At 43.6% G+C, this 13,410-nt stretch overlaps 1 protein-coding gene across 1 annotated transcript in view; it reads right to left on the bottom strand.

Moving 5' to 3' along the window:
* Positions 1 to 10,636, bottom strand: part of CLINT1 (clathrin interactor 1) — a 48,660-nt gene extending 38,024 nt beyond the window's left edge. Inside the window, exon 1 of the mRNA XM_071569962.1 lies at positions 10,467 to 10,636. Within this exon, the coding sequence (XP_071426063.1) occupies positions 10,467 to 10,507 (41 nt within the window). The 5' untranslated portion in view covers positions 10,508 to 10,636. The remainder of the gene's footprint in view (positions 1 to 10,466) is intronic.
* Positions 10,637 to 13,410: the final 2,774 nt, after the last annotated feature.

Raw genomic sequence — 13,410 nt, 5'->3', positions numbered from 1 at the left:
AATATTTAACTGGCCAAGGTAACACACACTGTCTGGATGACGGGAGGGAAAAGTTCAATACCTTTGTAGTGGTTTCCTTAAAACACATAAATAGACACAATACTGGTGATGTCACAGTAGTTTTACTTTTAGTGGCAAACCAAACACCTTCAAAAAGATTTAATCTATTTAAAGTAACAGTCTGCATAGAATACCAGTCTCGCCACTCTGGGCTAATCACAACATACACCACCAGTATTTCTAATATAAGTAAGATGCAGTTTCAAATTGAGTTGAAAGCTTCTCATGTGAAGATCTGTTGGATCAATTCCAGCCTGAATCACTCAAAGTAGCACCATACGGGACAAAATTATATTGCATTCAACATCATTTCTCCAAAATTTGGACCCAAGAGTGGAACCAAAATATTGATGCTTACAACACTGACACAAACATGGAAAGGTCAGCTTAGGAGCTTCGAGTAGTGATATTTGAGATAGAAAAGCAACCTAAAAAGACTTGAACTGGCAGATTGCAAACCACTAACAGTGCAGTTTCAAATAATAAAGACATAAAACTGTATTTTCATCAAAAAAGTTTCCCACAGCTCACCTTCCTGTCCTTCCCCCATCAACACAAGTGCTTGTGGTGCCATCAGCAAGTGCTTACACAGCACAATGCCAGGTAAGCTTGAACCCTGAACCCCTGGGGTTTCTTTAGATGTATCAGCAGGAGAGCACAAGCCAAATATTGAACCACACAAAGCAGCATAAGGAAGGCAAAGACAGTGAATGGCCAGGTATAGGAGTGGGACATCCTCTTTTAGTGGAAGAATAATATTAGAACTCTTCAACCTGCTTGTGAAATCACTTGCTAAGGGTGCACTTCAAGCACTGAACTTGTACTTTGCCCCCAGCCACTTATTCCTGTCCAAATACCATCCCATCCCCTATGCCAGAACAAACATTTGTGTGACCATGGAGTTAACTAAACCAGGGAATCAATCCAATGGAGAAGTAAATTGGCAAAAACAACTGGTTAGTCAGAGATTCTCTCATCAAGCAGAAAGTCTGCTGGTGCCAGCAGAAGGGAGAGCAGTGTGCACTCTGTGGCAGACGGGAGGCTGTGACACCCCTCTCACCATCAGCCTACGCTTACACCGACTGGGAAACTACGACCCGAAATTTCACAACTCAGGTTATGTTTTCTTATTTGTGACAGTGCTAATGGTGTTCCAGACTTCAGGGCAACTACAAGGGGAGGCTCAACCCTGTGCCCCCATGCCCTCCACTTACACTGGAGCTTTAGGGGTCCTTCTCCCCTCCTCTTCCCTTCCTCAGACGTGCAACACAAATGCACAGTTGTAGAGCAAACAAGTCTGGAAAACTCATCCAACTTAAAAACAGATAACCCACAAACTCCTTTGAGGAGAGAAACAGCTCCCAGTCAGATCTGTTCCTCTACCAGGTTCACTGCACAGCAACCCAAACCACCACCATTACACAGCACACAATGCAAGAATAAATAATGAATATTTTTCCTAACTGTTACTGGAAAAAGACTCAGAGTACTCAGAACACCATTCTGGTCACTTTGTGCAGTGAGCTACCAACTGGTAACTACCTCACACGACCTTAAGAATCAGTGACTGTTCCCCAGTTACAATTAGATCTTATTTTTCTGAGATGCAGATTAGAGGGACCATTTGCCATGAAAAGTTATGCTCTCCTACAAAACTGCTCTCTGTAAAGAGGCCACCAAGCATCCATTAAAGAAAGTTCCAGCCATACCACAGCTCTTCATTGCAAATGGAAAGGCAAATAAAGCTCCCGCTCCAAACAAACAGGACAGCAGATGCCAATCTTTGTCTGTAACTGGGCCCATATTTGACATGAGTCACTGAGATCCAGAATGCTACAAGGAGCTGGAAAAAGACCAATTGCAAATCCAACTACTTTATTCACTTGGTACTTTTGATACTAATTCAGCTTTTCATTCTCTTGCCCTATAGTACTTTTGCCTTATGGATACAAAAAACTGAGATAAGCAAATCTGTGAAACAGCCAACTTTTAACAGAAATTTATGCTATTGCACATCTTTGTGTCAGTAAAAAAGCAATTAAAGGGAACAGCTGTCCTACTTTTACCAAAGCAAAAAGTTTCCATTTCCAGCACCTCTTTTTTAAATAGCCTTATGTTGTAGTTTGGGATTATTATGTAAATTCTCTCCCCTGCCACTTAACTGCCCAGGCCAGCGGTTAACAAAAGAAGTAGTTAACTGTGATCGCTGGGGTGGGGGCAGGTTTGTCTCTTTTGGTTTTTTTTTTGGATATTCTCCTCAGTCTTGGCTCGGCGGAACGGGGGAGTGGGGGCTCCAAGGAGGCAGGCTGCCCTGCTGGTTACTGCTGGGGTTTTCCCTGGCTGTCTTGCCGCTGCCTACTTCGGATTACTTTTTCCTGCCGTGCTGCTACCTGCCTTGGATTTGCTGCTGGTTGCTCGTACCTTTCTGCTTCTTGGACGGGGAACACAGGGGGAAGAGACTGAGTCCATCTGAAAGCCCACTGCTCGTCTGTTTCGCTGGAGAGGGACTGAAACTCACTCTGCAGCCAGCCGAGCTGTGACAAGGACACTTAAGTATAACCTTTTCTCCCGGAGGAAAACCTGCTGGGTTTTGTTGTTGTTGTTTTTTTTTTCCTCTTATGGTGTTGGGGAAGTGGGTTGCACTAGTCTGTTTACATATATATATATATATATATAGCAGTTATCCTTCTTGTATTAAAATTCCTTTTCTTAAATTTGATAAAGAGTGGTGTGATTATTGAGGAGGAGGCCCCTCCCCTGCTTGTGGGTAAAACATTTTGGTTCTTCCCCTCAAACCGAGACACCTTAGTATTAGTTCAGAGCACACAGTGGCAATTCAGAACTTGAAGCTTCTCAATAAGCACATGCCAGCAAATTGTTTGAAACATACTTGAAGCAACAGGGCAGGGTCTGCATGTTAGAGATGAGTTTAAATGGGATTTCTCGTACTGCAACTTTGGACAAACTGTATCCCAAATTTTAGAATAAACCAATGAGAAAAATTCCAAAAGTTCGAAAATGAGGCACACAACTCATGATCACATTTTTGTGTTCTTAACCTACCAACCTGTGAGATGAAGCTCCACTCATGCTCCAACATCTTGTCTTTCTGTTTGTACAAACACTTCTTTCACGTAAATAAAGAAATTTATTCAACACATGAAATGAATGGAGACAGATATGAGGAAGCAGAATCAGACTGGAATTTCAAGATTTTATTTTAGGACCACTGCAATGCTTACAGCTGCACCCTGAAACAGCAAAGTCTGAGGAGAGAAAGCAGTTGTGTGTTCCACATTTGCACAACGCTTTGGAAGTAATTATATCTTGTATATGAAATAATTATTCAAATCAGCTAATATTTCAATAATACACTAATTGTCAACACAACCAAGAGGAATTAGCACATAACTGAGTTAAGAGCCTTGATCCTTTTGACCACAGCTGCAGCAATGTAGGTAAGGCTCTTATCTCTGACCAGCTTTGTGCCCTTCCCAAGCAGAAGCCCAGACTTGTTTCTGGCAAGGGAATGCCAAGCCATGGTTTAGAAACACTTCAAGGACACAGAAGTTCTCACACATACAAACATTATTCAGCTTCCTTGAAAATATGTAAAGCCAACACCTCAGGTAGTCTTATTCAATGTGATACAAACTATTGTCAGCTTCCACGAGGTGTAAAATGGCAATAACACATTTGGAAGAGCAGGAACAAAGGCACCACTTGGGGTGTCTTGATGAAACCCGAGTGCTTGGCCACAACTGCATTATCCCTACTCTTACTATACACTGCAGTTTGTAATATTTGCCAACCTTTGATTACTTCACCAGATGAATATTCAAACAACAGAACAACATATCTGTGTATGTGAGATAACAGAGCATACACTTTCAAAGATGCTTATCATCCATACAAAATTACATGGCCCAAAGACTACAACCCTTTTTAGTCTTTATTAACATATAACATTTCTGGCAGTTTTTAAGGGAAGGAGGAAAGTCCTAAGAAGTAAGTGCTGTTCCAAGTGCCTGGCAGACCCAGCCATGCACGGCTGCAGAGCCAAATGCCATGTGCAAATCAAGTCTTGTTTTGTATTGCCAAGGCTACTTCTCTCTCTCCTCTCTGGCAACCAGGCAGAGGACAAGTCCTCATAGGGCTGAAGATAATAATCACCTTGCTTGTAATAATGTTACAAAATGCTGTTCTTAAAGCAGTTATCAGCAGGACATCTCTTAAGCAGCAATGGGAGGGTAACTCATGCAGTGAGGGTTAACTGTCCCTTACGCAGAACAATGTTCACTGCTCTGAAGATCTTGCTTATGCAAACCAAAAGAAATCTTAAATATAAAGAAAACTAAATGATCCTGGAAGTGAAGGAGTTTACAGGGAGGTCAGAGAGCAATGGACAAGTGTTAGACAGTTATTTACCCCTTTGCTGGATATATCATATGATGGATCATTTACCACAATACCTGCTATTACTAAACCAGCAAACAGCACTTCATTAAAGAGCTCAATAGTCTGGGTGGACAAATCCATGACCACAATAAAATCACCAGTAAACAAGAACAATTACAGGCACATTAAAAAAAGAAAGCAGTTCAGCTAAAGGACTTAAACCCCCAGCTGAGTATACATCAGATCCTGTTCATGTGTTGGTCAAACTGCAGGGCATGTAATTGTACATTTACCACATTAATAAGTATCTTACGTGGGGCAGCACACAAGGACACGAGAGTGGAAGCCAGAGAAGCAATCCAGAGTTTTAACTGTTACCAGCTCAGTGTGACTTGGTTTAGTTGACACAATTATCTTATTAGTTCTCCTAATCTGTGAAGTGGGAGTGAATTGCAAGGTCTAATTCACATGTTTTCGGCTACAACAATAAGAAACTGCAATCAAAGCAGTAATTCACTCTATTTTACCAATAATTTACCCTTCCCTTTACAGACTCCACAATTAGAAGTACTAAAGAAAACATGTTGTTTACTCAGTAAAAGAATTCCTTCCCTACCTAGTTGTGTGAGAGCTGATGACAACAGCTCCTTTAATCCTTCCTAGGATCCTTCACTAGGAACCCCTTCTCCCTGCACAGATGTAGCATCAGAATAAATAAAGAACCTCAGTGCCTACAACAGAAATAAATTCTAAAGTGTTATAACTACTGGTTCCAGCATTTATTAATTATATAAGTATTCAACCAGTTCTAAACAAGACTATTTGCTCTCCACTTAAAAGCAGATTAAAATATTACATTACTGGGGCAATTCAAGCCTGCAAAGTGTGTGAAAACATCCCTTTAACGCTTCGCCTCTACCACACCGGTCACTGCAAAGGTGTGGCTTGGAGCAGCACAGCAAAGCAGTCAGGTGGACAACACTGAACTGGGAGGGGCATAGAAAAGACAGCGGGATGGCAGCTGTCACTCCAAATACTGGCAAGAAATTCACAGACTCTCTCCTCTTCTTTTTAAGTACAGGTGACAGGCTCGAAAACTCAGTGACCTCACCCACCTCAAGCAACAGGAACGAACATCTGGATGATTCTGTCCTTGCTACATACAGAACTGTCACCTTCACTGAATTTTTAATTAGACTGTTTCTGACCCTTTGATATGTGGAAGGTGCTTAGAAGGAGCTCTCTCACAACATGCAGGTAGAAGATCAAAAAAGATAAGAATGGCAATGAAATTGTAAAGAAAAGCATGAAGCCTTATTGCACTGACACAGACAACACTCTCTTCTCAGTGGGTCCAAAGGTCTCCCATCGTGCTTATTGCAAGTCCTGCATGTCGTGACAGAAAACAGTCAGCAAAAATGTCAAGTTACTATCACATCTCACATTAAGAGAAAAGTTATTGCTATGAGGAGTCCAACTAGCCTTGCCAACTACATAGACATACAAACACTGTCTTTGCTTTGAGCAGAACCCACTCATGAAGGTTAACAACATGCAGCAACACCTCACTGAAGTATCAGCAGATTCTGCTTCAAAAAGAGAGAATTCAACAGAACTGAGAGAGATGATGGCCTGGCTTTTGTACTCGGCCACAAGGCCAAGCAAATTCCTTCCTGGTTTTGCCAAGCTGAAAACTATTTTGTCAGTTTCTTAATATCCCTTGTTTTCTTTCGAAAAAGCCAGAGGGATTTTTTGTAGAACTCTCTTAGAAATTTCACAGAAAACACAAAGCACAACATATGTTTGTCTAAAATTATTTAAAAATGAAGTTACCAAGTTGCATAACACTCTGGATTTCCACAGCCAGGACTCCCAAACTATCTCAGTGACTGCAATAACTTTTGCCAGTTCTGTTATCACACGTAGGGAGATACTTGTTCAGGGCCTTTGGTGGTTTGAGTATCGAAGTAATGTACACCTACACCAATAAAAAATGGTATTTCTTGCATAAGCTGCTTCCATACAGTACAAAACAGCCTGCAGGTCTTTAGTCTCGTGCAGCTCAAATGCAACACTGGCCTCAAGTTTCATCACAACTACAGGGCTGTTCAGAGCAGGGATGGGGTAACCTGAGCCCTCTGCCACAGCAGCCACAGAACACCCCGGGCTGCTGTCACCAGATCACCCAGAGACAAAGCTCCAAATCCCATCGTGCAGCACAACAGTGGGAGAGCTGGAGACCACAGCACTTCCCACCTGCCAAATGTTCTGGAGCTCACACTCCCACCACCAGCTCAGGCACGCATCGAGTGCCTCTGCTCTGTCAGGGTAACGCTGGTTCGGGCTCGGCAGGGCGCAGGGACTGCCCTGCAATGCTGAGCCCACACATTCACACGGCAGCCCCAACCCGGTCTGAGACAAAACAGAAAAGAACAAGAAATCCATTGCAGCGCCTCAGGAGTGACTCAGAACTGCCACCTGACTCACCAACTTTGCACCTGGACTTGAGCCATCAGAAACCTCTGCCATTTAAACTGGGGTTACTGTTCTAGAGACAACAAGCTGAGGGCTGCATTTATTTTCCAATAGTTTTCCTTTTCAACTCAGTTTTGAATTACTGGGGAAAAAGTAAACATTAAAAAAAAGTGAAAAGCTGCCTTCAGAATTTAATTTATTCACACAATAACATGAAATAGAATTGACTCCAGAAGAAATAAGAAAACATAGACCTGTACCTTCTAAACTACAAGCTAACCAGATATTAAGCAGAAATTCAATATAATTCAATATATTTGAGGAACTCCTGAACACAATGCAGTACCCAGGAAGAAACCAGAGGATGGAAGAAGTTTGACATTAATTTTGAAACTGTAAGAATAAACCTTAAGACAAGCAAGTTGTACTAAGCACAGAGAAGTTATATTAGTTATTTGACTTGCACTGCAAACTTACACCCAATGCCTAGTCAGAAATAAGGTGCTGCTGTTCAATCAAAACTAACCAAGGCATTTAAAATTTAAGGGGGAGAAATTGTATCAGCATCTAAAAACAATGAGGGTGACAAAAGGGAAAACAAGACACGTAACGAAAGTAACTTGTCATACCTTAGAACAGCAGATCTAAGATCCATCACAGCCTTCCCCCTGAATTTCATAGGTAATAGGACTACCACTTAGTACCCAAAATAACTGTCCTGTGCACAACAGGATGCAGATCCATACTTTGGACTTATGACCATCAAAACAAGAGGTGATTCCAGCGTGAAAAGAACTACAAATCAAACTAATGAACCTTCCTGTTCGTTTTCAATCACACTGAAGAAACAAAAGCAAAATACTTTAATTATACTAAATGCAAATCTGAGTTTCTCCTGTGCATTTTGCAGTTGTTTATTTACTATTAGGTTGTCAGGCCCTGATGAATTTTCATAGGTTACCATTTTTACTTGTGTTTTTATGTACCATCACTTATTAAACTTTCATACATCACAAAATCTCAAAATTGTTTAATAAAAGTCCTCCACATTGAAATATCTCTGACCTGACCAAGCTCTCAGCCACCTGAAGCACAAATAAGGATAAAAAAACCCAGATGAGTAAGTTGAAATTCTAAGATAAGTATCAGCTGAATCTGGTGCCAGGATGCAGAGCTCAATCCCTACAAACCTATCACAGCTGGGACCAGAAAAATTTCAAGTTATTTGCACATTTTCAAAATCCTCATATAATCATATTCCTCTTATAAGGAAAGAAAGGCAGTTTCTTGCTAAAGTTCAGTTTGTTGCTGCCATATCATCAGCTGTTATTTACCAGGCAGATTATATCACTTGGCTTCCTCTGCAGAGAATTTTGTAAGTCTTGGCCTTAAGAGAGAAGACATTATGACAAATCTGCACCACACACAATGGCACTATTGACCCTGATGTCTCTAAACACAACTTATTCTGCAGGCTCCACTCTCCTCCTGCCCCCTCTTTTTTTTTTTAATAATCAATCTGCTTATTATTTGGATAATGTTATCTCCACAAACTGAAGTTTATTCAAAAAATATTTTTTTATCATTTAAAATGTTCATTTCCTGCACCTGTTTTGGAAATGAAATGTCTGTTCCAAACAAGATTTTCATGGATTGTTTAATAACTTAGGAAATATCCTTAAAAGTAAACATTTTAAAGACAGCAACACCGTTATGATGCCACGGTGATCGTTAAACCTACACAAAGGAAAACTCATTTTCCCTGAAGATCCTTTTAGGGCCTGGAACTCAAGACAGGCCTATTTGTTTGTACTACTCGTTTGTCACATTGTAACCTCACTTGTCACTTTGTTTAAAGGGCTGACTTTACCTGCAAGAAGCTGTAAAAAGTAAACAACCTCTTCAGGATAAATCCTATTCACAGTAGGTTTTAAATGCCATCCAATTCTCGGCCTAGAAAGGTCTCAGAGTGGTATTCAGCACCACAAGCAAAACTGCTGATGATCATGAATAAGCTGCCATTTCTCTCCAGTTTGCCATCTTTAAGCCTATACATCAAGCAGGGCAGATTAAGAACTGCTCGGAGAAACAAAAATCAAAAAACGTTTAAAAGAAAACCTCAGTTTTGAAAGGCTTTTAAGACCAGGTACAACTGTTTGCAAGGTAATATCATTTAGTGCATACTAATCTACAGACTTCCAGTCAGTTTTCCTTCTAAACACTCCACAATCCCCAAAATGGTTTGGATTGGGAGACCTTTAAAGATTCTCTAGTCCAACCCCTGCCACAAGCACGGACATCTTCAGTGGATCACAAAATCATGGAATGTCCGGGCTTGGAAAGGATCTCTGGAGACCAACCCTGTTCAACCACGTTCACCTGGAGCAGGTTGCACAGGATCACATCCAGGTAGGCCTGGAATTCCTCCAGGGAAGGAGACTCCACAACCTCTCTGGGCAGCCTGTTCCAATACTATGTCACCCTGAAAGTAAAGAAACTTTTCCTTATATTCAGAAAGAGCTTCCTGTGTTTTAGCTGCTTTCCTTGCCCCCTGTCCTGTCATTGGGCACCACTGAAAGGAGTGATGAAAAAATGCTCCAAGTTTGACCCTAAAAATTTACTATCTAAAGAGGCAAAACAATCTTTGTTAAGTTCTCCACCGTGTCCATTTTTGTCCTACCGAAAACGAAGGAGTGGCTGACACACCTCACAATAACGTCATGTTCTCAAGCTGCAAACGCAGTGATCACGATAACCAAGACCACAATCACGTTTTCCGCGGTAGCAGGTTCTAGTCAAGGAAACAAACTTGCAAATATCTGAGCTATTTAAATGTTTAAGGGGTGACAATGAGCACTTCACTCCTCTACTGTGCTCCACCTCTGAAAGATCCAGGGTAGGGAATCATTGGCAATCGCAGCAGGGAACTTTTCCTTAGGGAACAGGGAAACACTTAAGAGAGCTGTGGTGACTTTGGAAGACCTCTGGAAACGTACAGGTTGTTCTTTACTCTCCTCCTTGTCTCTTTGCTCCTAAGGGGCCCAAGGGCCACGCTGGCAGCAAATCCAGCAGAGACAGATTCCAAGGGCTCCTACACCAAAATATGCGCACGCACCCCGGAGCACTGAGAGAGGAGGGGGCACCCAAAGCAGAAACGCTGCTCTCCAAGAGCTGGAAGGGCCTAGATAGGCCACTGAGGGGCGGGAAAGCAGCCAGCCATAATGGAAAGGCCACAGAGTACCTGAAAAGCAGCCCCTGCCCGCCTGCAGCCCCAGAAAGGCCAAAAAGCCAGGCCGGGAGGACGCACAGGGACCACCTCGAGCAGTCCCCGGGGGACAGGGGCGGAGGGGAACAGGAACAGAGGTGGGCAGGGGCAGCGGGGCCGGGGTCGGCCGGGCACGGGGGTTCGAAGCCGCCACCTCAGCAGGGGAGGGGCCGCGGCCATGTTGGGGCGGGCGGGGGGAGAGCGGGCCCGGCTGAGGGGCCACGGCCGAGCCGCCCCCGGTCCCCCGCCCGCGCCCCGCCGTACTCACGCCTTGTCCACCAGCTCCCGCACTTTCCACATGTTCAGCATGGCGCCGACCGCCCGGAGACCCGCCCGGCCTCGCTCCCTCCGCCGCCGGCCCCAGGAGGCCCCGCTCGCCGCGCTCCGGCCGCCTCCGCCGAGCCACGGATGCGGCGCCGCTCCCGGAAATGAAGGACCCGCCAGACGCCCAGGCTGCTGGGAGATGTAGTCCCGAGGAGGGGGCCGGGCGCGGGGGCCTACGGGGAGCGCGGGGTCTGCCGGGAGTGGTAGTTCGGGCCGTGCGTGCGGGGGCTGCCGGGAGCGGGGCGGTGGGACGGGATGGGGTGGGATTGATTGGAATGTGGCGGGATGCGATTGATTGGAATGGGCCTGGCCTGGCCGTGTCTTGAGGGCTCCGCGGGCGCTGTCACACGGCTGTGGCACCGAGACGTCGTGCCCGTTCAGGGGCAGGCACACCCCGGCCCAGGCCCGCCCTCACACCCAGCCTTGACCCGCAGCACTGGGGGGGAAAGTGGATGGATTGGGGGGTTAAAGTGCAAACACCGATGGGAAACTCCTGTCGGACCGCAGCGTGGTTTTGTGTCCTCCTGTTGGTGCACGGCACTCGGGAGCAGCTCTGCCTTCTAGGCTGCCCCTTGCTGGGCACGTGTAAGGATTGAGTGAATCTCCAGTGGACTCTCCCCATCCCTCCTGCATCCCAGACGCGGATTTCTGCCAGAAGCGGCACACACAGGAGAGCAGAGGGAAGGCGAGGAGCGCCTGGGCTGCCCCACAGTCACTGGAGCACAGCACATGCAGGAGCCTTGTCTGCACTTCTCCAGGATGACCAAGCTGATGACAAAACCCAAGGAACAATCACATACATTAAAGCTGCCTCAGGAGAATATTGCCTGTTTTAACATACTTGCCAACACACCATGTACAAATATTGCCCATGCAGGGTGTTGAACAGGAATCAGAGCTCCCTGGCTATAAACAGTGAACTGAAAATAGTAAAGCCATCAAAGTGATTTCAGAATCAGGATTGTCAAAGAGTTTCATTATATACATTTGTTTTCTACAAACTTGTATTTAATTTGAGTTTTGAATGACCAGTTGTCATGGGGAGTGGAAGTCTCTTGGCTACTTCATTGTACACAGGACATGAACAGAGTGCCCAGGTGTTGTAGTTAGCTCATCATATCATAGAATCATAGAATAGAATCTCAGAATGGTTTGGGTTGCAAGGGACATTAAAGATCATATTGTTCCAACATCCTGCCATGGTTCTGGAGTATTCATGCCAAAGCTTTGAAGCACTGGATGGACATCTGTTTTATGAGTTTAACTGATTGCTTTTTGAGTTCTTTTAGATGAGCTTACACAATACCTCATGGCAACAAATTCAGTGTTACAACTGTCACACAACAAAATAGTTCCTTTTGTGTATTTTAAATTGTCTTCTTAATAGCATTGCTAGTTCAAGTATTACAAGAATTAGTACATAGCAATTCCCTAGTGCTCCTTTCCTTGTCAGTTGCAGATTTAAGGATCTCACTACACTATTTTCCTTCCTGCCTAAGACTTGCAATACACTTAATTTCTGTGTGTTCTGAAATTGTGCATCACCTTTCCAATTGTGCTGTATCAGATTTGAAAGTCAAAGGGGAGAAGTGAGTGACCAGCCTAGAGATGGTTTATGAGTTTTTTCTCAGTGTCCTTCATAAGAGTTCTTAACAGAATTTTGGCTCTTTGATCAGTGCAGAACACTGAGATGCTGTTTTAATCTGCAGCACAACATCTGTGGTGACTGTTTGTGGTTGGTGTGTAACTGAACTCAGCACCAGTTTTGCTGCCCCAGTATAGCCATGTGTTTTTCCATTGTGGACTGGGAGAAATGAAATCCTTAATTTCATATTGTAACACCTGGCAAAGCAAGCTGGGTAAGGACTCCTGCTATTTAATATCTGTCTTTTGGTTTTTTCTGTGGAAAAAAAAGAGGACATTGATCTTCAGAAGTAGATGATGATGTCTATAATCTCTATTTAATGAAGAAATAAAGTATAATAATTGGACCTTGTAGAAACACACATTTTCTGATTGGCTGGAAATGTTGTTATTTTAAAGTTTGGCTTCAGTCCTTATTGGATCAAAATCAAATTTCTAAATACATTTCTGATGAGCTTCAAGTTCCCCAGAATCTGCTGTGGTGCAATGAAATTGATGTTCTTGTTAGTGCTGGTTTCCTGGAGCAGCTGCAGAGTTTGGAGTGCTGGACCAGACCTGCCAACTCCTGATGGGCTGCCAGAGGCAGTTTCCAGAGTCCACACTCAGCCACACCTCAAGGTGCAGATGCCCCCAAAGCCAAACCCACCCACCCACTCATTATATTCCCACCAGGGATGACATTTGAACTGAAACACTTAGGGGTCAATAATCCATCAGGATTTGGTTTATTTGTTTGGCCTTTAGAAATTGTTGTTTCCATGTTAAAAAAAAATCACGACCCACTGTAATCACACACTTCAGAAAAAAAGGAATAGTAAAGGATATTTTAGGTACAGGCATAGGAGAACAACAGTATATGCAGAATAAAGAAAGGCTGGAGCTGGGATTTGAGAGCAGTAAAGATGAAGCTGCGTATCTTTGAACGTTGCTGGCTGTGTCTGGGTGCAGTAATGGGGCAAGGAGGGATGACTGGCATTTATTGTCAATTTTAAGGTATAGTAAAAAGCAGGTCTTTATGTGACATTGAATGCAACATGACTGACAGTAATTTTGCCATCCCCATTCTGTCAGCTCCTGATAAAGTGCATGAGCATATGTATAATTTCTGAATGATGTGAAGATGCTTTCTGGTTCATAAGTAATTCCTTTTTAAAAAAAAGAGAGCTGATCAGTGTAGTGAGAGGGTAATGCAGCTTCAAAGCAATGCAATATTCAGCATAACAGGTAGTAGTTGTAACATATAT

Source organism: Pithys albifrons, chromosome 15 (assembly GCF_047495875.1).
Source record: "Pithys albifrons albifrons isolate INPA30051 chromosome 15, PitAlb_v1, whole genome shotgun sequence".
In the NCBI taxonomy this organism is placed as follows: domain Eukaryota; kingdom Metazoa; phylum Chordata; class Aves; order Passeriformes; family Thamnophilidae; genus Pithys; species Pithys albifrons.
This window is presented reverse-complemented; position numbering and strand designations above follow the sequence as displayed.